We start from the raw sequence: 22,986 nt of genomic DNA on the forward strand, positions 1-22,986 counted from the left end.
TCAAATATAATACAATTAAATAAAAACCATTTAACCATTTGCTAAATTTTTTTATATAAAAAAAGGATAATTATTGGGAAAATTACACTCCATCTCCAATTTGAAGGGAAATAACATTTTTCTCCCTTGACATTCTTTTGACCAAACTCTATTAAATTGATGTTAAAAATGTTGTATTCTAACTTACATTTTGCTTTAAGGGAGAGTTTCCAAAATTATCTTCCCTTTCAAAATTAAAATATATTAATTTAAATTTTTATTAAAGAGTATTTTAAAATATTTAGTAGGCAAAAATGCAAAACTGACCTTCTAACTTTTAACTTTTGTCATTTTAGTCCTCTAACTTTCAGTTTTATTATTTCAGTCCTCTAAGTTTTAATTTTTGTCAATGTGGTATTCTGTTAGGTCTTAGTTACTTCTGCCATTAAGTTTGACCTTTTTTTTTTTAAAAAAAAAAAAATTGTAATTAAAAGAAAATAACAAAAAGCTGAAAAAAGAAAACATGGAAGGTCCGCCCCTCCAGTTTCCATCCTCAGCCTCCTGCCTCCCCGTTCTCTGCTTTCTCTCTCTCTCTCTGTAACATACCAAAAATTCTTGTGACCAAAACCGAGTAAACTTTAACCCTGATAAAACTTAACCGGCTCTAATTAAACCCATGGCAAAGTAATATCCTCATTCCTCAGCCAAAAAGCCCTGAACAGATTCCGCAGCTTCTCAAATCCAGCCTCTCACATCGGCCACCATCGGCGAGGTTTTTTCCGACTGAACTGTAGATGGTTTTGGGCTGGGTCTGGGTTAGGCAAAAAAACTGAGTTGGTTTTTTGTTTTTGGTCGGGTCTAGGTTTTGTTTTTAAGATGGGTCGGTTAGGATCATCTTCACAAGCTAAAGAAGGTGGGTAACTCAAATGGAGCTGTATTAGGTTACCTTCTGTGAGCATGGGTCGATGGGCTTGGTGGTGTTGTGCCATATCGCAACCGTCGATGGGATTGCGGCTCTCTTTGGTGTGGTATTTGCTTTGGGGTTTGTTTGTGTGTTATGGGTTGGCTTGTTGAAATTTTGAGGTTTGGTGGTTGTCTGCTTTAAAGCATATGCATATATGATGGTGGATTTGAGAGAGAGACTGATCTTGAGAGAGAGATTGAGATTTTTCCGTTTTTCGGTTTTGATTTCAGGGGAAGGGGAACAATGTTGTTCCCCTTACATTTTTTTTTTTTTACAGTTTTTTTTTTCTTTTTAATTACGAAAATTATTATAAAAAAAAAAGAAAAAAAAAAGGCCAAACTTAATGGGAGGAGTAACTGATACCTAACAGAATACTACATTGACAAAACTTGAAAGATAGAGGGCTGAAATGACAAAACTGAAAGTTAGAAGACTGAAATGACAAAAGTTAAAAATTAGAGGGTTAGTTTTGCATTTTTGCCTATTTAGTATGACTTTTTAAAAAAAAAAAAAAGAGTTGAGGAGAGATTTGTTGTTGCAAGTCTTTTGGTGCTTGATAAAATTAAAATTATTAATATAAATTTATTTATGTTTTTACTAGTCATGGTTAAACTTTGGTAAAAAGAATTTTATAAAAATATAGAATATTTTGTCACTAACATAAACCAAAGGAGAGTGCTATTTTTTCAAACCTAAAGGAGGAAAGTATTTTTGACTTTTCCCCCCCTTAAATTTGGGGTGGAGGATCATTCTCCAAAACCTCAAGAGAGGAAAATGTAATTTAGAAATGCTATATTTACAATATTTTCACAATAATGGTCTGTTTGGTTGGGATGATGAAAAAAATGAAATGATAGAAAATAGAGAGATGAGGAAAAAGTAGGAGGATAGAAGAGATTTTAGTTTCCCTTGTTCGTATTTGGTTGGAAAGACGGAAAAGTGAAGGGATGGAAAACTTTTTTATTTGGTTGAAAAGAGAAATGAAAAAATAGAAAATAAAGTTTGTATAAATTTACTTATATGTCCTTATTAAAAATGATGCTCAATAAAAAAAGGCAAACAAGCAACTAAAAAAAAAAAATAAATAAGCAATCACCCAAGTTTATTAAAAGGGAAAATTCATGGCTAGTAAAAAATAAGAAATAAAAATAATAATAAAAAACGTAAAGAAAAAGAAAAAAAAATGGTTGTGTGTAACAGTATCATGCTCATCATCATCACCAAAAAAAAAGGTAAAAAGGAAATGTGGGTAATTTTGTCCAAATATTTTTGTGTTTTGGTGGGGGTAGAAGAGAAAACTTGTGAGTCTCACCAAAATCTCTGCCCTTTCCACCCTCAACCAAACCAAAAATATAATTTTCTCTCAACTTTTTTCTCCTTTATTTTCTATACTCCTTATTATAATTACTCCAACTAAACAAAGCCTAAATCTTAAATATCAAATTATTATTTTTTTTAGTAAACAATAATACTTATTAGAACACACACGAAAATAGTAATACTATTATTTTAAACCGGTTTTATAAAACATTACAAAATGACCTTATTGTTGAATGTTATTTATGGGTAAAAAACATTCATTTAAATAACCTCTCTCAAAGTAACATCTCTCAATGTAATAACCATAAAATAAGAGGACTTGGTTTAAGTCCAGTGCATTTAGTGCAATGGACCTGATCAGATGGTGACACATGTTTAAAACTTGACACATGTTATCATTTCAACGGATCCAGTATTATCGGACACCAAACCTAAGCCTAACCCAAAATAAAAAGGGAAGAATTCCAAAACGGTGCGTTCCTCCGCGATTCTGTTCCCTGACACGTAACACCTTCACGTGAAGTGGAAATACCAAAAAATAGCCGCACCGTAATAAGGGATTAATAAAAGAAAAGAAAAGAAAAGAAAACGACACCGTCTGAGAGAGTCGTACACTGACTATATATATTATCATAAAATAAAAGTAGTGTACTAGTGTATAATAATATACTAACATATATCTTGTTCAGATTCAGAGAAAGCTTAGCTAGCAAATATGTTATTCTTTTAAAGCTCCTCCTTGTCCAAGCAAGCAAGCAAAGCGAGCAAGCAATCCGAAACACAAACACATTCTCTCTCTTTTGTAAAGATAAAAGATGGAAGCCGAAGAAGCGAATCCAAGCAACACCAACAACGAAGACCTGATCACCTCATTCTGCGAAATCACCTCTTCCACCAGAGAAGAAGCTCTCTTCTTCTTAGAGAGCCACAACTTCCACCTCGACTCCGCCGTCTCCACTTTTCTCGACAACGACAACGACAACGCCAACGGCAACGGCAACGAAAACATCAACATCAACCCCGCCGCCGCCGTTGCTCACCCAATCATTCCTTCCGACTCTCCTTCTCCGTCGCCGTCGCCTTCAAAGTCCCCCGACTACTCTCCCTCTCGGTCGCGATCCCGCTCGCCGTCTCCTACTCCGTCTCGCCCTCCCTACCAGCTCCGCTCCACCAGGCGTGGTCCGACCCCAAACTATAATGACCGCACACGTGGCAACGTCCGTACTCTCGCCGATCTCAACCGTCCAGCTGGGGAAGACCACGGTAGTGACTCCGATGAGCCTCAGGAGTACTACACCGGTGGCGAGAAGAGGTACCTACTCTACTCTTTTTCTATTCCTAGGGTTTCTATGTTTGGTTGCTGAGAAAACCTAATTAAGAAACTTGCAAACAATAACAATCGAATTATTAATTTCTGTCAAATTGAAGATAATTTTTTTTGTCAAAACTTCAAAATTGGAAACCACTGCAATGCAATGTTGGAGTGAAATTACGTGTTGATTATAATAGTATCTGTGATTGTAAAGGAAGTTTTAGTATTAGTTTTAGTTTGTACTTTAATTCAGATATATTGCTAAAACTTACTGTATTTATTGGCATAATAGCAGTTTTCGTTGAAGGTGAGATTTGTTTGTTATATTTAATCATCAAATGGTTGTGTTTGTGATAATCTCTCAGTGTGTTTGGAGTTGGAGGGAAAGGAGAGGAGAGTATGAGGGGAGCAGAGTGGAGGGCAATGGTTATCCCTTCCGCTTATCTTATTTTCAATGTTTTAAAAATCAAGTAGGGGGGCAGTGTGTGTACATATCCCTCCTCACCTATGCTTGGATGTTAATGGGAAGCAGAGATAGTAAATTACTGATTTCTCCAAAAGCTTGTTAGGAAATGGCGAATTTAATAATTTATTCTAACAAGAGAAAATGATAGGACATCATACAAATTGATAATTATATATATATATATATATATATATATATATTAGTGGAACCCCTCCCCTCGCCCTCCTCCCTGTCCAAATTATCTCAATTTGGGAGCCCCTCAAACCCCTTTAAAAAAAATATCCGCACAGGGCCCCTCTCCTCCCCATCTTTCCAAACACATGGTAAGTTGGGGTATTAAGACCTGTTTGGTGTCAAAGTATGGAAGAGGGAGTTTCTTTATTATCGTATTCTTACATGGTTGGTTGGTATCTGATCTCTAGCTCATTCTATAGATTGTCTTGTCAAAATAAATTGTCTTTTGTTAAAATCAAAATAATGGCTACAAGGTAATAAGAACCGAAATAGAACCGGCATTGGTGGTTTATTTTATCAAACGAAGCATCTTTCAATTAAAAAAAAGGAATGAATGCATTGAGTAAGCATGTTTGAAATTGTTTATAAGATAGGCCTCATTATAATTGCTTGGTGCTTTCAATATGTTTGGTTTACCACTAGGTTCTAGAGGAGATAAAAAGAAGAGAAAATTTTTAAATTCTATTGCTTGGTGTTTTCAGTACGTTCGGTTTACGCCTTGGCTCTACAGGACATATTTTGGTTTTTTAAAGAAGAGAAAAAAGAACAGAAAGCATGAGAATAATATTTTGGCATCTCTTTCATCACCCCACTAGGATTTTGTCTATGAAATCGGTGAAATTTGGAGAAAAGTTAGGTAAAATGAAGAAAGGACACTATATCTTTCTATCATAACTTTACTTTCTCCTAGTTAGAAGAGTATCCAAAATCGGAAATGCGCGTGCATATATTGAATGTGAACCGAAGTAACCTCTGTTAAGCTATGAGAAAGGGAAATTATATTATGAAGTGAACACCCACTTTTTATAAGCCATAAAGAGCAAAAGCTTCTTATGCAAATCCATTTCTATATCTGCTTGCTTGTACGCCCATTGTTTAGAATCATAAGCCATCTTGTATCGAATGCTGAAGTTATATCTCTGCATTTTGTCTCACTTCTCTATATTAGGAAAAAGGGGTCCTTTGGGAGGGTTGGTATCGATTCTTTATCCACAAGATTAAGCCTTAGGTGGACCCAGAGGTCCCAGACCCAATTGAAGTTGTCTTGTTGATGAGAACAAATTGTTTCACTTAGCTTATATTAAGCATACTCGAGCATAGCAGACTCTGTTGTTGCCAAGCTGGTGTTATATATATATTCTCTTTCTCTTTGACCAAAAAATTTATATGTTTTTTGTTTGGTCTGGTTTGGATTTTTTTTTTTTTTTTTTGGGACTAATTTTATTTAACAAAATCATGAGCTGTCTTAGTCACTGAATCTGAAAATTGTTGTTACATCCTTGATAGCAATGATGGCTAATGTTGTTCTGTTTCACTTTTGGTTGTAGTGGAATGCTTGTCCAGGATCCAACCAAAGGTAATGAAGTGGACGCAATTTTCAATCATGCCAGACAGGTTGCTGTAGACCCTGATCACCTTCAACCATCTTCAAGCTCAAAAAGCTTTACTGGAACAGCAAGATTACTCTCAGGCGAGACACTGCCATCTGAACCTCAGCACCCTGAAGTTGTCATTCATACCATCACTTTTTGGAGCAATGGTTTCTCTGTGAATGATGGACCTTTGCGGAGGTTTGATGATCCTGAAAATGCTTCATTCTTGGAGGTAATTTTTCGATGAAGTGCCATTCATTGTACTGATGGTAATCGTAATATTTTATGCTGCATTTTCGTGTTTGTGCTACCATGGGTTATCGTAGCAGTCCGTTTCCACACTTCCTGCCCTGGTGTCTTTTCTTTTAAGGGATTCTATGCATTCAACAAAATTTAAAATGTGCCATTCTATTAGCATTTCTGTTCTATTAGAGATGTGTGCTTATGATCAGTTGTATCTCAATGCAGAGCATCAAGAATTCTGATTGTCCTAAGGAGCTTGAACCAGCAGATAGGAGAACTAGCGTCCATGTTGAACTCCTGAGGCGGGATGAAAACTACCCTGTGCGACCCTTTTTCTCCCCTGATCTCCTGTTTATTTGTTCCCTGTTTGCATGTGTTTCTTATTGTTTCCTTGCCCTGTTAATTTAATGCAGGAGCCAGTGAAGAGCCACGTAGCTTTTCATGGAGTGGGAAGAACTTTAGGTAGCAGCACCTCCACAACAACCCCTGCTGTCTCTGAACCCACAGTTTCTGCCACTCCCCTCAACACTGCTCCATTGCCATTAACGGGTTTAGTTGTCGATGAGTCATCACCATCAACTTCAATTCAGCTAAGATTGGCTGATGGTACACGCATGGTCTCTCGCTTCAACCACCACCATACAATCAGAGAAATCCGTAATTTTATTGATGCATCAAGACCTGGTGGAGTAACAACTTACCAGCTTCTGACGATGGGGTTCCCTCCCAAACAACTAACTGATCTGGACCAGACAATAGAGCAGGCTGGCATAGCCAACTCAGTTGTCATCCAGAAATTCTAGCTGGTTGCATTGGTGCTAACCCCCATTTGTGTTAGCTTACCTACATATATATGATAAAAACTTGACTGATTTCATGTTATACATAAAAGACTTTGATTAATAATTCAGTTCAGGAGTGCTTTCATCGTGGACGTGTTTTTCGAAGCAGAGACCTATCCAAATGCAAAAACACAGTTCAATTTGAGAAAGTAAATCACAGTTGGATGTATCTATGTTTCAGTGGTTTTCTGTTTTCCTTTCTTATATTCTTTTGCTATGGGGTTTTAGACGGATTGATAGTTCTCCTTTCTAAGCTCTGCACCAAATATGAGTCGACTGGTTGGAGAATAGTGAATCTTTAGTACCCCTTAACAAGAGGGGCAAATGCCAAAATCTGCATTCAATCCCATCTCCTTTTTAAGACAAAGAAAACCTGTTTTGGATGGAGCGGGATTGATCAAAGGCTATCCCCACTCAATTTTCACTTTTTTAGTTAATATATGTACAGGTTACATGAGTTAATATGTTTTGCCCTGGTGGTAATTGCAGCAGTTGATAATGAGCCTTTCAGAAACCAATCTGGCAACTGGATTTTTCCCACCTGTATTGGGGAATATGGATGGGGCTAAAGATACATAGGCTAAATTGTTTATGAGTAGGCTTTCTTCCTAGATTTTATTTATCATCGTAAATGTAAGAAAAATTAAATTTATTCCGTCTTCCAACTATAATAATTAGATTAGGTACACTAATATGGTGCACTATAAATAGTCTCAAACTCTCAAGTCTTACATTCACAGTATTCAGCAAAAAAAAAGTCTAACATTCACGGTACAAGACTTGTCATATGATGACAAGACTGCATTGGTGGCCAGATTATATTCTTGGATTTCACATCAGAAGCAGGGTTTTACATCCTGCTCAGGGCTTGTTTTAGAACATTTGCCCTTCTCCATTTCAATTAACATTATAAACAGGTGTACACCTCATTTAGCAACGTATATTGAAAACACGGTATAAGGGAATTTTGAACACGTTTTGGGGTCATCTTTGCTCTTTTAAACTCTATAACAGTCCAATACTCCATATTTCTTGTATTTCATCCACAACATTATTTATTTTCTCTGAATTATATATAGCTCATTGTTAACGTCAAGTTTCACCTACAGTATATGTGATAAACACAGCTGATTTTTTTTTTTTTTTTTTTTTTTTGAGAAACAAACGCAGCTGAAATTAAGAGAGCACTAAAAAACAATGATGAATGAATCAGAACAATTATCGTGCATTTAACATATATGAGTAGACAACCAGTTTGAGATCATGACCACTGAATTTTGATTGGAGACAGTCTAATCTTACTTTTTGAAAGCTGTGGCGAGTACATAGAAAAGTTGCATGTGCAACTCCTTTGCCAGATCCACAATTAGCATAGGGTCTAGATCACCTATCAATTTTAACATTATGAGTTCGTCTAATCATAATTTTTTTTTCTTTTTTTTCTTGAGAGGCCTCCGAAATATGAACATGTTCTGGAGAGAGGTAGTCTTTTTCTTTTCTTTTTTATTATTTTTTTTATGAACAAAAACGGAGGCGGGTGACTATTGTGCCTCACGTGTGACCATAGGCGCATTTTCTGTTAAAAAATATTGGATTAAGTTATAATTATTATGATTGAGGGTGATCACAAATATCACCCTAATTTTATGAGAAAACTAATAAATCAGGGATTAGTTATAAGATCTCACTTTTCACTAGAGTTGATACATAGGACCTCAAAACAACTATCACACACTTTGACTACTCAGCCACCCCGTCGGTGGTATCTTTTATACTTTTATGACTTTGTCTGGATTTATATATTATTAGTCGGCCAAGGGGATTATGCTTAATTCGACTCCACCGCCCCTGTAATCACATAGTCTACGTAGGTAAAAAGTAGGACACTTAATATGGAATTGACTTTTAATGTTAGTACTATAATCGTATTCATGTGATACACAGTTTAATAAAAAAATATATATTATATGCAAATAAAAAAAAAAATTTGATAATATAATTAAAAAGTAAAATAATTTAAGTTACATAATGTATAAGTTCAAATTTGTAACGAAGACCAAATATAATATTAGAATAGGTTATAAAATAATTTAAAATAAATAATAAATTTTCTTTTAAATATATTGAAACTTATGATAATTAAGGTTAATCAAAATAATATTTTGATAATATTTGGTAATATATTTTTTCACTCTTTTTTTAGAAGAAAAACTTAGAATTTCACTTATGTAAACTATGTTAATAATTTTAATAGACTTATAATGAGTGGCATGGTAAAATTTTGTCGTTCAACTTGTAATACTTACATTACACCACAAAAATACAAACGCAAAGTATACAACCCAATTTTTATTATTAAAAAAATTATAAAGATTATTAAAATAATATGAATGATGAAACTTCTTTTAAATTTAACTAAACCATTAATGGTAGAATTTAATGGCATTATAATTTTTAAAATTTTTGGAACTTTAGTATTAGAGTTTCCCTGAAGAGGAAAATATATTAATTATTTTAATATACTTAATTAAAGTAGTTTAGGATAACTTGTTTAATAAAAAAAGCAGTTATATTTTGTGGTGGAATAAAATATATATATAGTTAATAGTAACTTTAGGCAAGCCATGAGATGACTAGAGGGCAAGGGGCGTTGGAGTTGGACCTTTATTTTATCCTTTGGTCTCACCTCAAGTTGTAAATACAAATTCTCTCAACAACAACAACAACAACAACAACCAAAAAAAAAAAAAAAAGGGATAAAAAAAAAGGTTGTAAATACAAAAGTCCTTGAAGGGCCGGCCATGCTATTATTCATTGAAGTCACACACATTGAGTTTTGTTGGGTAGAGATCGAACCCTAAGTGGTGGCTAGGCTAAAGAGAATGGAGAAAAATAATTTTCTTCTTCCTCTTAGTGTCTGTTTGGCATAATTAATTTTGTTAATTTATTTTACTATTCAGCTTATTTTTACTATTATTAATGATTCCCACTACACTTTTTGATACTATTCATAAGTCTCATTATACTATTTTAGTTAACTTTTACCTTTATTTACAGTACTTTCAGTAAAAAAATTTCAGTTTCAGCAAAATAAATAGATCCCAAACAGACCTTAATGCATACACAGTTAGGAGTTTTTCAACCATAAATAGCCCCACTCTTGGCCTATCTTATAGTCATTGAGGTGAACATCAAGGTCGTTCAAGAAGTTGCTTGCTGGAATTTTAACAATAAATAGCCTCAAGTTTGTAGCATTGAGGTATGTGGTTCTTTCATTAGAAGTTTTAGATTTAAGGTAACATGTGATTTGTGCAAAATATGAAGATCATAATTTTTATTCCACTAGGTATTACATTACATGTATGTGATGTGATGCATGTTATTTTCCAAAAAAGCCAGTTGTCTTGAATGAGCTAGCTAGTAATGGAGCTGAATATGTGCCATGATAATAGGATTTGGGTGAATTGAATAGATGATGTGCATGATGCATTTGGTTACATTTGTATCAACTATCAAATATCATGTTATTTCCCTCTCTTTAACTCCCAGATTATGGCTTATGGGTGTGGAGCAACCAAGCATGCTGGATATGAGATTTACACAAGATTTGGTCGCAACCCCCTATTAACTATTGGAGCATGGCATGTGCTAAGACAAGAAACCTTGTCTCGACACTGGAGTATGTCATCATGTCTTTCACTTTCAAAACGTTTTCCTTCTTTTCTTTTGTCGACTCTTCCGCTTGCGTTTGTGTAAATACATAATGACAAAAATAATTTTCAAGTTTCGATCTCCTTTTGGTAGTGTTATATATTGCCGTTTAGTTTGTGTCAAACTGTATAGGCAAGTCGCACTTCAAAGATTGATGGGATGGGAATTTAAGCGTACAGCGTCCCGTTTAGCTGCAAATAATTCATTACTTCAATAGCAAGTCATGACAAAAGTGAAAACTGAAAAGAAATTAGGAACAGGTTCGGAAATAAGGTTTGTTCAGCGGGACATGTTACTAGAAGAGAAATTTCAGATTTTTATTCTCAAAAAGAAAAAAAAAAAAAAAAAAAAAAAAAAAAAGAAGAAGAGAAAATGTGGACACAATTTCTGTAGTGATGGAAAATTATACAACTGAGTGTATGTGAAAATAATAGACACACGCTATTAATGTCAAAATTATTTAATTATCATTCAGCAAAAAAAAAAAGAAAAAAATTATTTAATTATGAGAAATGTTATATTCAAAATATTTTCACAACAAATTTAAAGTGAAAAGTTGTTGTGAGTTGTTATTATTGGGGTAAAAAAGTAATTTCAGTAGTAGGTTCAAATTATAACCAATAACAACTAAACACTTATGAATATATTATGAAAATGTTATGAATATAACACTTCTTTTTTATTATGGATGATAAAATACTTTTAATCTGTCATGTTCTCAACCTATCTTGCTTACATTCTATGTGGGTGTTTCTCATTCAATAAAATAAATAAAATAAAATAAATAAAAAATAAAAAGAGGAAGAAGAAGAAGCTAGATTAAACAATGCTTGAACTTGACCTACTACTTTTTAATGAATTATTTCATTCCTCATTGAATTTTTAATATATTATGGAAATCATTTGAAAAATTCAAATTCTCACCAACTATTTCTACACAAGGTGTGGTGTACCATACCAGTTCGGTGTGATTAGTTTGGTACCAAAAAAAAAAAAAAAAAAACCCAAACCACATCAAAATAATCAAACAACCCAAATATTAAATAAATAAATAAAAACAAACAAACAAGACATATTCACAATATTTTTCTAATACCCACATAAAATATCTCAAACAAATTCACATTCTTTCTAAAAAGCATAATAAGGAGAAGAATAGTAGCTTAGATATTGAACATCAAATACATTTTCATACCTAGTAGAAAATATAGCAAAGACAAGTATAGTAGCTTAGATATTGAGCATCAAAACCTTCTCTAAGAACTTCCAGAGAATAATCATGACAAAAGGGAGTGAGGAGGGAGGAAAGAGAAGAAAGAGAAACTTGGAAAATGGTGGCATAGAGTGACAAAGGATGGTGGCAATGACTGGGGGAAGCTGAGGAGTGAGAGAGAGGAGAGGAGAGGGGGAGACTTCTTGTAAGGAAGCAGACGAGATGAATGACTCTGTTGTCTGATATAAATAAATCTAACTTAGGGATCAAAATTGAAACGAAAATGTCATCACGCAATTAGTGTGCAAAACCAGCAATCAGTCAATGCATCGCCTGTCTTGGTTCACCCAAGTTTCCGCTAACCACCATGCTCAAAACATCCGGTGGAGCCTTGCAAAGGCTTATTTCATCAGTGCTGGTCAGATTTTGTATAGCCCTAGCAAAAATTGTGTTTTTTCGATATTGTGAATGACCTTTGTAAGGTGAATTTGTGAAAGAATATGTAAGTATTTATGTGAAAAATTAATGTTTTTGTGATAGAATTGATGTTATTTATGAAAAAAAAAATTACACTATTTTATGCCACAATTTTGATGTGTCAAGTTATAAGTGTTAAAAAAAATAACGATTTTTTTTTAGAGAGTTTTAAATTTATAGTGTTCGCTCTTAATGATAGAACTTTATCATTAGATCAAAACACTAATCAATTTTTGATGTAGATAGAAATTAAATTCCAAATCTCTTTTTCAACTAAAATTTTTTTTACCAATTAAGCAAACTGAAATCCATAATAGCAAATTCATTTAAAAGTGAGTTAATAATCTACTGCATAAAACATATATAAAAATAAATAAATAAAAGATGTGGTCTAAAATAACTCATCATTTGTAATATGCCTTGCACATGGCATTGTTATAAATTTCAAAGGATAAATAAAAAGACTTGTTTGGAGAAGACTAGAGGAAAAGACATTCGGAGTGTCCCACCAACTTTCTATCAGCTCTCTCTCTTTTTTCTCACTTTTTCTACTATAAACTATTATTGATTAGACCCATATGGCTGAGAATGAATGGTTGACAACAAAATGAGAACTATATTGGAAGAGGTAGAGATAGAGACGATGTCGTTTTGCATGAATATAACCCAGCAAACGGTGTCGTGTTTCCAGGTTTGCCTTTGTTGTTTTGCCCTAGAAAGGTTAAACACTCCCAAAAGTGAAACATAAACACTGTGCCTACCTGTGTGTATGAGAGAGGACAACGTGAAATCACAAAGGGAATATTAATAGTATTAATTAATATAATGGAAGGAGGGGCTGTGATTGAGAGGGCAGTGGGTACCATCAAATGGACGGTTGAGATTGATTACCATCAATCACTAACACCACGAATTAAGTTTCGAGCACCAGAGCAAGAAGTTTTCTTTTTCTTCCCATCAATTCAACCCCATTAACTTGATTATCCATATGATCCTCTCCATAATTAAGCAACATCAAATGGTACCTTTTTCTCTCTCTCTTTCTCTGTCTCTCTCAGAGTGAACCAGTAAATAGTAAGTTCCTCTTTCTCTGTCTCTCTCAGAGTGAACCAGTAAATAGTAAGTAGATCAGTGGCAGTGCAATAAACGAGGAGGTGATAAGGGCTAGGTTTCATCGGGAAGGAAAGGGTCTCAGACTCTCAGTAGAACTTGCAAAATCGCACGTTAACCCCGCGTGCAACCTTCTGTTCATCTTAAACTCCTCTCTCTCTCTCTCTCTCTCACTAGCTAAATATTATGTACATATATATCTGATACGGAGAGAGTGAGAAAAGAGAGAGGGAAGAGTGAAATACTGTTTGCGCACAGGAAGTAAAGAAAATACCCATTTCCAAGAGAGACTGAATCTACTTTTTACAGACAGCCAAGAAGGGGATACGAAAAAAAACCCTATTTTCTGTAAAAAGACTAAGTTTTTAAGCTTGAAAACCGGGAGTGCTCTTTAGGGAGACCAATAGGCTTTATAAAAACTAGTGTGTGAGAGTGCCGAGACACACCGAAAGAGATTTTTATGGGTTTTTAGAGAGAGAGAGAGAGAGAAAGAGAGAGAGAATATGGAAGGAGGAGCTAGTGGAAATGGCACTTCTTGTATGATGGGGTTTGAAGACAACAATATGATGATGCCTCTAATGAATTCTGGTCATGAAGCAAATAGTAATTTTAAGCCATTTCTTCCTCTACCTTTGAACACCAATTCTTATGGCCAAAAGACCTCTGGTTTGATGCCTCCGCAAGATATTGTGAACCGCATGGAGACCAACAATAGTAGTTGTATGACTATGAGGGCAAAGATTATGGCTCATCCTCTCTTCCTTCGACTATTGGCAGCTTATGTCAATTGTCAAAAGGTGATGAATTCTAACTTCTACATAGTCAAATTCAAACCTCTTTCTCTCTTTCTCATCAGAAGCCCAGTTCATGGAAAAGTTTTGGTTTTTTATTTTATTTTATTGTCTCTCTTGCTCTTTCTTAGCAAAGGCTTATAAACAGATAGAATTTTCAGAATCTCTTTTTCATTATAATTGGCAGTGGTTTTTGTAGTCCACGAAAGAATAATCAGAAACCTGCTCCTAGTTTAAACCCTCAACTGTCCCTTTCTTCATGTTGGTTTCTCTCTCACTCTCTCCAATAAAACCATTTGTTGGATTCTGTGATGAAGGGTTCCTTCAAGATTTTATAGTGGAAAGCCAAATGTCCCCTTTTTCTTTTTATTTCTTAAATGGTTTTTTTCTTTTCCCACTAGTTTTATTTGCATGGCGTTGTTATTTTGATGCTAGAGAAAATGCTAATGATCGTAGGTTGGGGCATCTCCTGAAGTGGTGGCTAGGTTAGAGGAGGTCTATGCTAATTCTGAAGCTGCCATGGGTGGTAGGTCAGGAACAGTTTGCATAGGTGAAGACCCTGGACTGGACCAGTTCATGGAGGCCTATTGTGAGATGCTCACCAAGTACGAGCAAGAACTCTCTAAACCTTTCAAAGAGGCCATGCTTTTCTTCTCAAGGATCGAGTGCCAGCTCAAAGCCCTAACAGTTTCTTCCTCAGATTCAGCTGGTGGTGACACTCTTAATCCTCTTTTCTTGATCATCTAAACCTTTTTTAATTGCAATCTAAAGTAACTGTTTTGTTTTTTGTCTTTTTCCCTTCAAAGAGGTCATGTTTTTTGTTTTTGTTTATCAGAGGTAGACAGATAGGTAGAGGGTCAATCCATGTGCTATGGAAGTGCCAGACGAATAATTGAGCTTGATCAGTCTATACAAAAGGAAATTTCTTGTTTGGAGGCTAGAGTAAAGGGGTACCAGATGGGGTATAGATGTCTATAGATTTAACTCTCTTCTGTTTGTCTGTGTCTACAATTGGATATTTGCCATCTTATTGTTAGTCTTTTCTGGCCTAAACTGTCTGAACTTCTGAACCCTTCTAGCCTTTTAGGGTTTCTTTTATAAGTTATTTGAGAGGTTTTTAAAATTATTAAAGAAACAATGGAGAAAGGTTTCAGGCTGGAGAGAGACAAATGTCACTTTTATGATAAATGTTTGAATGCAGTTGCTCAAACATCTAATATTTGATTTCAACTGAGAAGGAAAATAAAATGGTAGATATTGTAGAAATGTGAAAAACGGATATTTAATTCATAGTTGTAAGTTTATTACTGTTTGTATGTTACTGGTAAAGAGAGGAAATTGCATCTCAAGTTTATGAGGTTGCTGTTCACTTTCAATATGGCGGAAAGGCATATATGTGAAAGAACAATCAAAACCTTGTAGCGTGAGGGAGAGAAACACAAGTGAAGAACTCATGAAATGATCTTCTCCATATATCTTCTATTGTAATGGAATTGGGGCTAGGCTTGAATATGGAAAGTTCATTCGTTGAAGGTAGGTGATCATCATGGTTGCCTGTTTTGGAACAAAAGAGCTACTTTGACATCAACTGAATGTCTTAGCGTAAATTGAAACCGTACATTTTGCTATTGATCGTAGAAAGAGGGAAATGGACTTCTCATATAAAAAAATGCAGTTGATCGGATGAACTCCACTTGGCATATTAATGCACCATATATAGTTTTCAGCACACAAAAATTCATGTATTAAAATGCTCGGGTTATCATAGCTTCTTATTTACTTGTATGAGTCTTTCTTTTCTTCTCTCTTTTTAAATTTAGATAGCTTCCATCCCTATTTTATTTTCAGATAGCTATTCCTAGAGTCCAGGAAAGACTTTTCTCTAGCCCTTTAAAAAATTTATATATTAATTTAGTCCTCCAAGCTTGATTAAGTCGGGGTCTGTATTCATTTTGTAGAAGCAAGCTTTGTCTTGCTAAAAAGGGATCTCTACCCGTATTCAGATAGTATTGTGAAGTGCATGCATTGAACTCTTGCTAGCCTTTTGCTGAAAATAGATTAGCAAAGTAGCCCTTTTAAACTGTATTAACTACCAAAATTGAGCAATTGTTATTAGTAAATTTGTATTCAATTATCAGTTGTGCCTTTTCAATTGTGAATTTTTAATGCTGAGTTTTTCTACTTTAGCTATGCATATGATGGATTGATGTAACATGATCAATCCAAGTATATTATCATATATGCTTATAATAATGAAAAATAGCTCCTTTCGAACATATCTATGTGATCTAACAGTTGGAAGAGTCTACCATATGTATAAGTAGTAGTATATTAGGCAATCGCATATCTATGTGATCTAACAGTTGGAAGAGTCTACTATACGTATAAGTAGTAGTATATGAGGTAATCTCACATCGGAAATGGTGGAATTAACTTAAAAGATTGAAAGTTAAAATGGTTTGATTTTCAAAAGCTCTCTCGAGCAAGCCTTGCGAAAGAATTAATTGAAGGTTCTGTTTGAGGATCGTGCGGGTGAGTTGTCGTGCTAGATTGAGTGAAGTTTCAGTTTTCAATGACTTTTCAATTGTGACTAAATTAATTAACCAGAATACAAGAAAATCCTAAGAATTCTCTAAGATTGCTATTTGTAGAAGTAAAAGGGGCTTTGTTGTATTCTAAAGGTGATTTGTCACTATCCCATTATTAAACTCTCAAAGAGTGGGAGCAAATATTTTCTTAAAGACAACAATTCAACGCACCTCAAAGGTAAAACTTTGATTGATTCTTTTTCTTTTCATCTCATATTCCTAACATATTTAGCTGACATTATGGATTCATTCCTTAAACTGTATAAAGTACTGATATTTTCAATTAGAATACCCATCTCACTATAACACTTTGAATGTTATTTATCAATCTATCTCAAATTCTTCATTAATGGTGACATTCTTGTTGCTCCAACATAGGCTTGATTTTTTACAAGTGAACAAACATTGATGGTAACAAATTCTATAACACGATAAAGCTAATTAATGGACACTTGTATCTACACTTTTCTTCTTAAAAAGACTTTCAGATATTGTGATGCACTAGCTTGACTTGAACTCCCATAGATCATGTCTAGGCAAATAGAAGCAAGGTGGCGAGCAGGCATATACTGAGTTGATTAGGATCATAATGTACCACCAAGTTCTACAGCTGACATCCACAACGGCTCACTCTATCGGAACTGACGTGATGGTAGCCCTTTCTCTTTCTTTTTTTGGCGGCTCGACTTACCTATCAGTTATTCAATGACTTAGTAAGTCATTATAATCTAGCCTCTAGGTCACCCCTACGAGAACTGATCACAAAACCACAACTCATTTGATCCCATAATCAATGAGTTGTGTCTAATTACTCAATGTGGTAATTAGCTCTGATACCAAACAATACAAACCTATTCAATGACTTAGCCATTTTAATCTAGCCTCTAGATCGCCCCCTCCAAGATTTGACCACATACTCGACATGGTGGTTGGCTTCGATACCAAATGTTATAAACCCATAGGTAGAACTCACCCTTGAAAACCGGCTTGTAAGGAAATGGTGCCCAAGAGCTTTTATATATATATATATATATATATATACATATGTTTAAGCTTACACTTAAGTAATGTGGGACACTAGGATTATAATAGTGATATAAGCAGACGTGGCTAACGCTTTTTCTTGGATCATTCAAAGCCAACCTTGTACCCTCATGTGGGTTCAGATACTGTTCTACAAATTGGGCCATGATGAGGATGTCAGCGATTTAAGTGGGGGAGTTTATAATGCTCCATATTGATTGGATATTGATTGTGTTGTGTGGGTGTGTTTTAAGTCTCACACTAGGCATATATTGGGTTGAAATGGGATTTATAAACAATTATAATGAGACTTAATTGTAAGCAGACTAGCCTTTTTGAGATTTGGTGCAGATACTACTAGCACTTTCCTTTGAAAATTACACATACTTTATTTAGTGATTCATCATAATAATTATTTGTATTATAATTGTTCCTGAACACTGATTGAAGTCCTGAAAAACTCCGGAGTTGAAAATATTATTTAGTTTTTGCATAAAATATCTTTAGGAACTATGAATGACTCCACATATTTCCATTATTCAGTGATTTATCAGAGTCTCTCTCTCTCTCCCTTCATACTATTACTTTGAATTGATGTGATTACTGTCTCAAATTTTTAGCCATCCTACAAGCATTTGATATGAGTTATTGATGAAATCAGTTATAATTTATTGTTTTAAAATTCCTCTATCTTTGTATTATGGTATTTTTGTAAAATGAATCATGAATGCCTACCTGCACCTCTAGTAATTTTCTTATCTGATCTCTTGGCCTCCATTATAGGTCGAAATGGATCTTCTGAGGAAGAAGTTGATCTGAATGACAACAGCATAGATCCTCAAGCTGAAGACCAGGAACTGAAAACTCAGCTTCTGCGTAAGTACAGTGGATATCTGGGCAGTCTAAAGCAGGAATTTCTGAAGAAGAAAAAGAATGGGAAATTACCAAAGGAAGCCCGGCACCGGTTGCTAGACTGGTGGAGCAGACACTACAAGTGGCCATACCCATCGGTATGTATATATAGCCTATATCCTTGTTCATTTTACATTAGTTCTGTGCCAAAATCAACCACACATTGATGTTGATTCTATCCTAGAAGTTTATAAGTTTGCATTTTAACCCTAGAACTCTTTGAAATGAAATATTAGAAAGTGGCCATGTTAGAAATGGTTTGTTGACCATCCCATAAGAGATTGATTTGTTCTTGTTGGAATAATTCAATTTGTCATGCTTATTCAGGAGTCCCAGAAGGTGGCACTTGCAGAATCAACAGGTCTGGATCTGAAACAGATAAACAATTGGTTCATCAATCAGAGGAAACGCCATTGGAAGCCTTCAGAGGACATGCAATTTGTTGTGATGGATGGTACTCATCCCCACTACTACATGGACAATGTTATGTGCAATCCCTTTCCAATGGATTGCACAAATATGCTCCTTCAATGACATTTTACTGTCACTGTAACAATATTGATGCAACTCTGTTAACCTATCAAAAAATATTTATATTGATGCAACTCTGTTATGTAAGAGAATGAGACGCTCTAATATTTATATTTAACTGCTTGACGTTCCAGAACTGCTATTCAAGTACATGTTTGTACCAGTTTTCCATTGACCAAAATTACCTTGGTTTATATTTAGCTTAGCACCTTCAAGCAGGGGTTGGCCAAGTGTAGCAAGGCTTAATTACTTTGCTAGATGTGACACACTGACATGGTTGAAGCACATTGAATTGATGCTTAGAATGCACAATGCTCACCATTAAAGGTTTTCTGAAGTACAGTAGGACTAGTTCACTAGTGGCATATCATACAGATTTGGTTTGCCTCCCTGTCCCAATTCCCTTTTTTATGATAGGTGTTGGAACGTCATGAATCATGTAGCCTTTGGTGGCCACAACGTTGCCTAGTCAGCTAAGCATATGTTGTTCGATACTGTCAACCCCTATTTTGCCTCACCAGTATATATACTCCACAAAAGTTGGTAGTGTTGATGCCAAAAAGGCTGGAACAGCGCAGTGGCATGTGAAAGTCGTGTTCTAGACTTCTAGTGGCTTTTGGATTAGCTACTTTTAACTTCCAATTTTTTAGTTTATTCACCTGTATACATACATTTCTTGAAACATTCAAAATTCCCTTTAACACTTGCACAAAATCTCCAAATCAATTCAACCCCGCCCCCCCCCTAGAGCCTGGAAGTGGAAATCCTCAAAATCAATTCTTCATTGATATTCTCAAGTTGCCCAAAACTTAATTCTCCATCATTATTGTCCAAGAATCCAAGATGCTTTTTTTTTTTTTTTTTTTTCAATAAAACTTTTTTTAGGGATTATTAATCAATGCCTTGAGGGCATTCGTTAGCATTTTCCATAATTAAAATCAAAATCTGACATTGCAAGGGAAAACTGTTGTTAGCCAACAAAGCCGTTGTCAATGACACGTGAGGTGGTAGTGGAGGCCGGAACAACATCATCAATAGCCTTATCGTCCCCCATATGGCCAATGAAATGCCAAAATCTCTCTCAATATTGATTTATTTTATTTTATATAATTTCGTTTGTTTAAATTTGATCAGTCTTTTTGTTTTTGTTTTGGGTTTTGTGTAAAGAAGGGTTTATATTTCCATGGGTGTATTGTACTAATTATGAGAATTCATTTTTTTTGTTAAAAAAATTTGAATTTATCGGAAAGTATTAAAATAGGGGCTATTGCATATTTCTAATAAATCAAGGGGGACATTACTCAGTTTTAAAGTTTAGAAGGGGTTCCATAATTAAAAAATAAAAAATAAAAAAATAATAGAGGGGTTATAGTGTACCCCATAGTTAAAGGGGGAAATTACAATTAACCCCAATATTAATCTTAGCCTTCGTTTGGATAGTGCTGAAAAGCACGCATCTGCGCTTTTTTTTTTTTTTTTTTTTTTTTTGAGAAATGCATTTCTGTGGTTTTTATGCTTTTCCAGTGGGTTCCGTGCACTGTTCATGGGACCCATAAACTTCTTTTTTCAACAAAATTTTCATTAAAAATGGGTCTCACAGTATTATTCACATATTTAAAAATTATTTTACTATAATGTTTTCAGTTTTCAGCAATAAGCGGTATCTAAATACACCCTTAATATATTTTAGAATGGTTTAAAGATGAAAATAAACCAGTTTAAGGTCAAATCCCCTATGGTATAAATAGAAAAGAATACCCAAAGCTCGCACAAGTAGTAGCCCACCAATTCTTCAAGAAATCATTCCATACTAGCTTTATAGTCTAAAAATTCATCTTTCACATGCTCACTTTTATATATCATATCACTACACCTTTTCAGCGATATCACTAGTTTTAAATTCCCCTTTTAAATTCTAGTAAAAGAAATGAACTACCATAAAATAAAAATAAAAATAAAAACACATTATTTTAGAATCGTGTTCTCCCCCTCCCTAATCAGATTCTTGCTTACTTTTTCAATTGGTTGTTAGTTTGCTCAAATATTATTATTATCTATGCTAGAAATGATTTATTTGAATAAATAAGCTCGTTAAGTAGATTTACCATTTCTTTTTGTTAAAGTGTTATATAAATCTATCCCAATAGAAAAGTAGGGGATAAAAAATATTTAATTTTCCTTTCACATATTTGTAAAAGAAAACTGAGACATAAAACAAAAATAAAAAAACTTTTTGTCTTTTCCCAAGTGCACACATAAGTTTCAAAAATCTATTTATTTTAAGTATAATTATATGTTTACAAATTAAATTAATAAAAACGCACAATATGATTGGGAAATTGGAACTTACCGAAACCATTTTAGTAAGGACAAAATTTAGCTACAAAATTGTTAGAGCCTAAAACTACAATCTTACTCAATAAAATAAATATTACTTCACATTTTGAAAATCTAACCGTTAAATTACATGTTCTTTAAGCTTTTAATACATATGTCAAATTTTGTATCAATCAGATATTATTTGTTATATGATCTATAAGCTTATATTTTATGCATAATTTTAAACTACAAAAAATTACAATTTAAACAATTTATTGATGATATAGCTATGAATTTTTAATTTTCTAGAAATTTTGTAAGCATGGAGGATTTAAGAAAAAGATGTAATCCAATGGTGAATTTGTCAAAATTTACCTCCAATAAAAAGATATTAAGTAAGGTTGTAGTTTTAAACTACAACAAATCTTGTAGCTAAATTTTGTCTAGTAAGTAAAAGGAATGTGATAGTACTGGATCTCAACCACCCGCAACCGCTACTACTGCCACTATCACCGTCGCCAACGACTCTTCCACCGCTGCCACCGCCGCCACCGACTCTTCCGCCGCCGCACCACATAATAGCAAATAATCATCTAGTGTTAACAAGTGATTTCCTTAACCCCAAATTATACTTACACATTACTGTGTATTTTGTGAAGTATTCCCAAGCTTTTTGACGAAATGTATTTTGTGTTTGTTCATTACTATATATGGCATCAACACTAATATTGAGCCATGTTGACACTAGGAGTTGATCTTCCTCTACACTAAAGAGTCTAAAGTTAGAGCCCTGTTTTCCTTTTTGTAGAAGAGACATTTTCAACTTGAGGTGGAGAATCAGAAACTGACATAGGACTATTTTGAGATGTTCCCAAAAGTTGTGATTCAATTTCTATATCCTCATTCATGATACCCATGTAATATGTTAGATCTCTACATGACTCCATAAAATTAGAAAAAAAAAATGTAAACTTCCCTGCACACAGAAAATTCCCAAACTAACATTTATATCAAAATTTAAAATACTTAGAATTATAACAATAGAACATGATTATGCATAAATACTTAATTTGACATGTAGCTTAATCCCATTGATAAAGAAAACAACAAATTCATTTTTGAGCATCTCAAAACCAAACTAACAATTTCTCATTAAAATGACCACAAGAAATCCTTTTTGTGTGCTTCTGTTTCTAGTTTTGTGCAACAGAACATAAAACTAGGACAAGAACTTCTATTACAAGAAAACCACACTATAAATTCCTACAAACAGAAAATTCCCAATAAATTCCAATACAAATACATTCTGTCCATTCATGGATGCTCTGAATCAAAACGAATGGATGCTCTGAGATCAAATGATAGAACTTTTCATTGAGCAAGAATAGCAAAAAAATTATTGCATCTAAAATAATAAATTGAAAGAAAAAGAAAAAGAAATCATTAACCACATTGCTAGTTATCTCAGTTTTGTCTCCTGAACCCCCAAGCTGAAATGGAAAATAAGGGACACCCATTCCAGCAGATCAAAAATATCCATCCTTTTCTTTGATGTTATACCCATTCTTTGATGTTATA

General features: G+C 34.2%; 2 protein-coding genes across 3 annotated transcripts; both read left to right on the top strand.

The window, feature by feature from the left end:
- Nucleotides 1-2,932: 2,932 nt before the first annotated feature.
- On the top strand, nt 2,933-6,913 carry LOC115957965 (plant UBX domain-containing protein 4). Its single transcript, XM_031076325.1, has 4 exons — nt 2,933-3,575; nt 5,604-5,880; nt 6,117-6,212; nt 6,305-6,913. The coding sequence occupies exons 1-4, from the start codon at nt 3,079-3,081 to the stop codon at nt 6,692-6,694; spliced, it is 1,260 nt and encodes a 419-aa protein (XP_030932185.1). The 5' UTR covers nt 2,933-3,078; the 3' UTR covers nt 6,695-6,913.
- A 6,190-nt stretch (nt 6,914-13,103) lies between these two features.
- Nucleotides 13,104-19,221, top strand: LOC115957983 (homeobox protein SBH1-like). Of its 2 annotated transcripts, none has more exons than XM_031076342.1 (4): nt 13,104-14,041; nt 14,492-14,747; nt 18,430-18,656; nt 18,886-19,221. In XM_031076342.1, exons 1-4 carry the CDS (start codon nt 13,748-13,750, stop codon nt 19,090-19,092), a joined length of 984 nt encoding a protein of 327 aa, XP_030932202.1. In that variant the 5' UTR covers nt 13,104-13,747; the 3' UTR covers nt 19,093-19,221. The 2 variants fall into 2 exon arrangements, with proteins under 2 accessions (XP_030932202.1, XP_030932203.1); XM_031076343.1 differs by having other exon boundaries at nt 14,492-14,744; nt 18,886-19,217.
- Nucleotides 19,222-22,986: the final 3,765 nt, after the last annotated feature.

This window comes from Quercus lobata, chromosome 8 (assembly GCF_001633185.2).
Source record: "Quercus lobata isolate SW786 chromosome 8, ValleyOak3.0 Primary Assembly, whole genome shotgun sequence".
Lineage (NCBI taxonomy): Eukaryota > Viridiplantae > Streptophyta > Magnoliopsida > Fagales > Fagaceae > Quercus > Quercus lobata.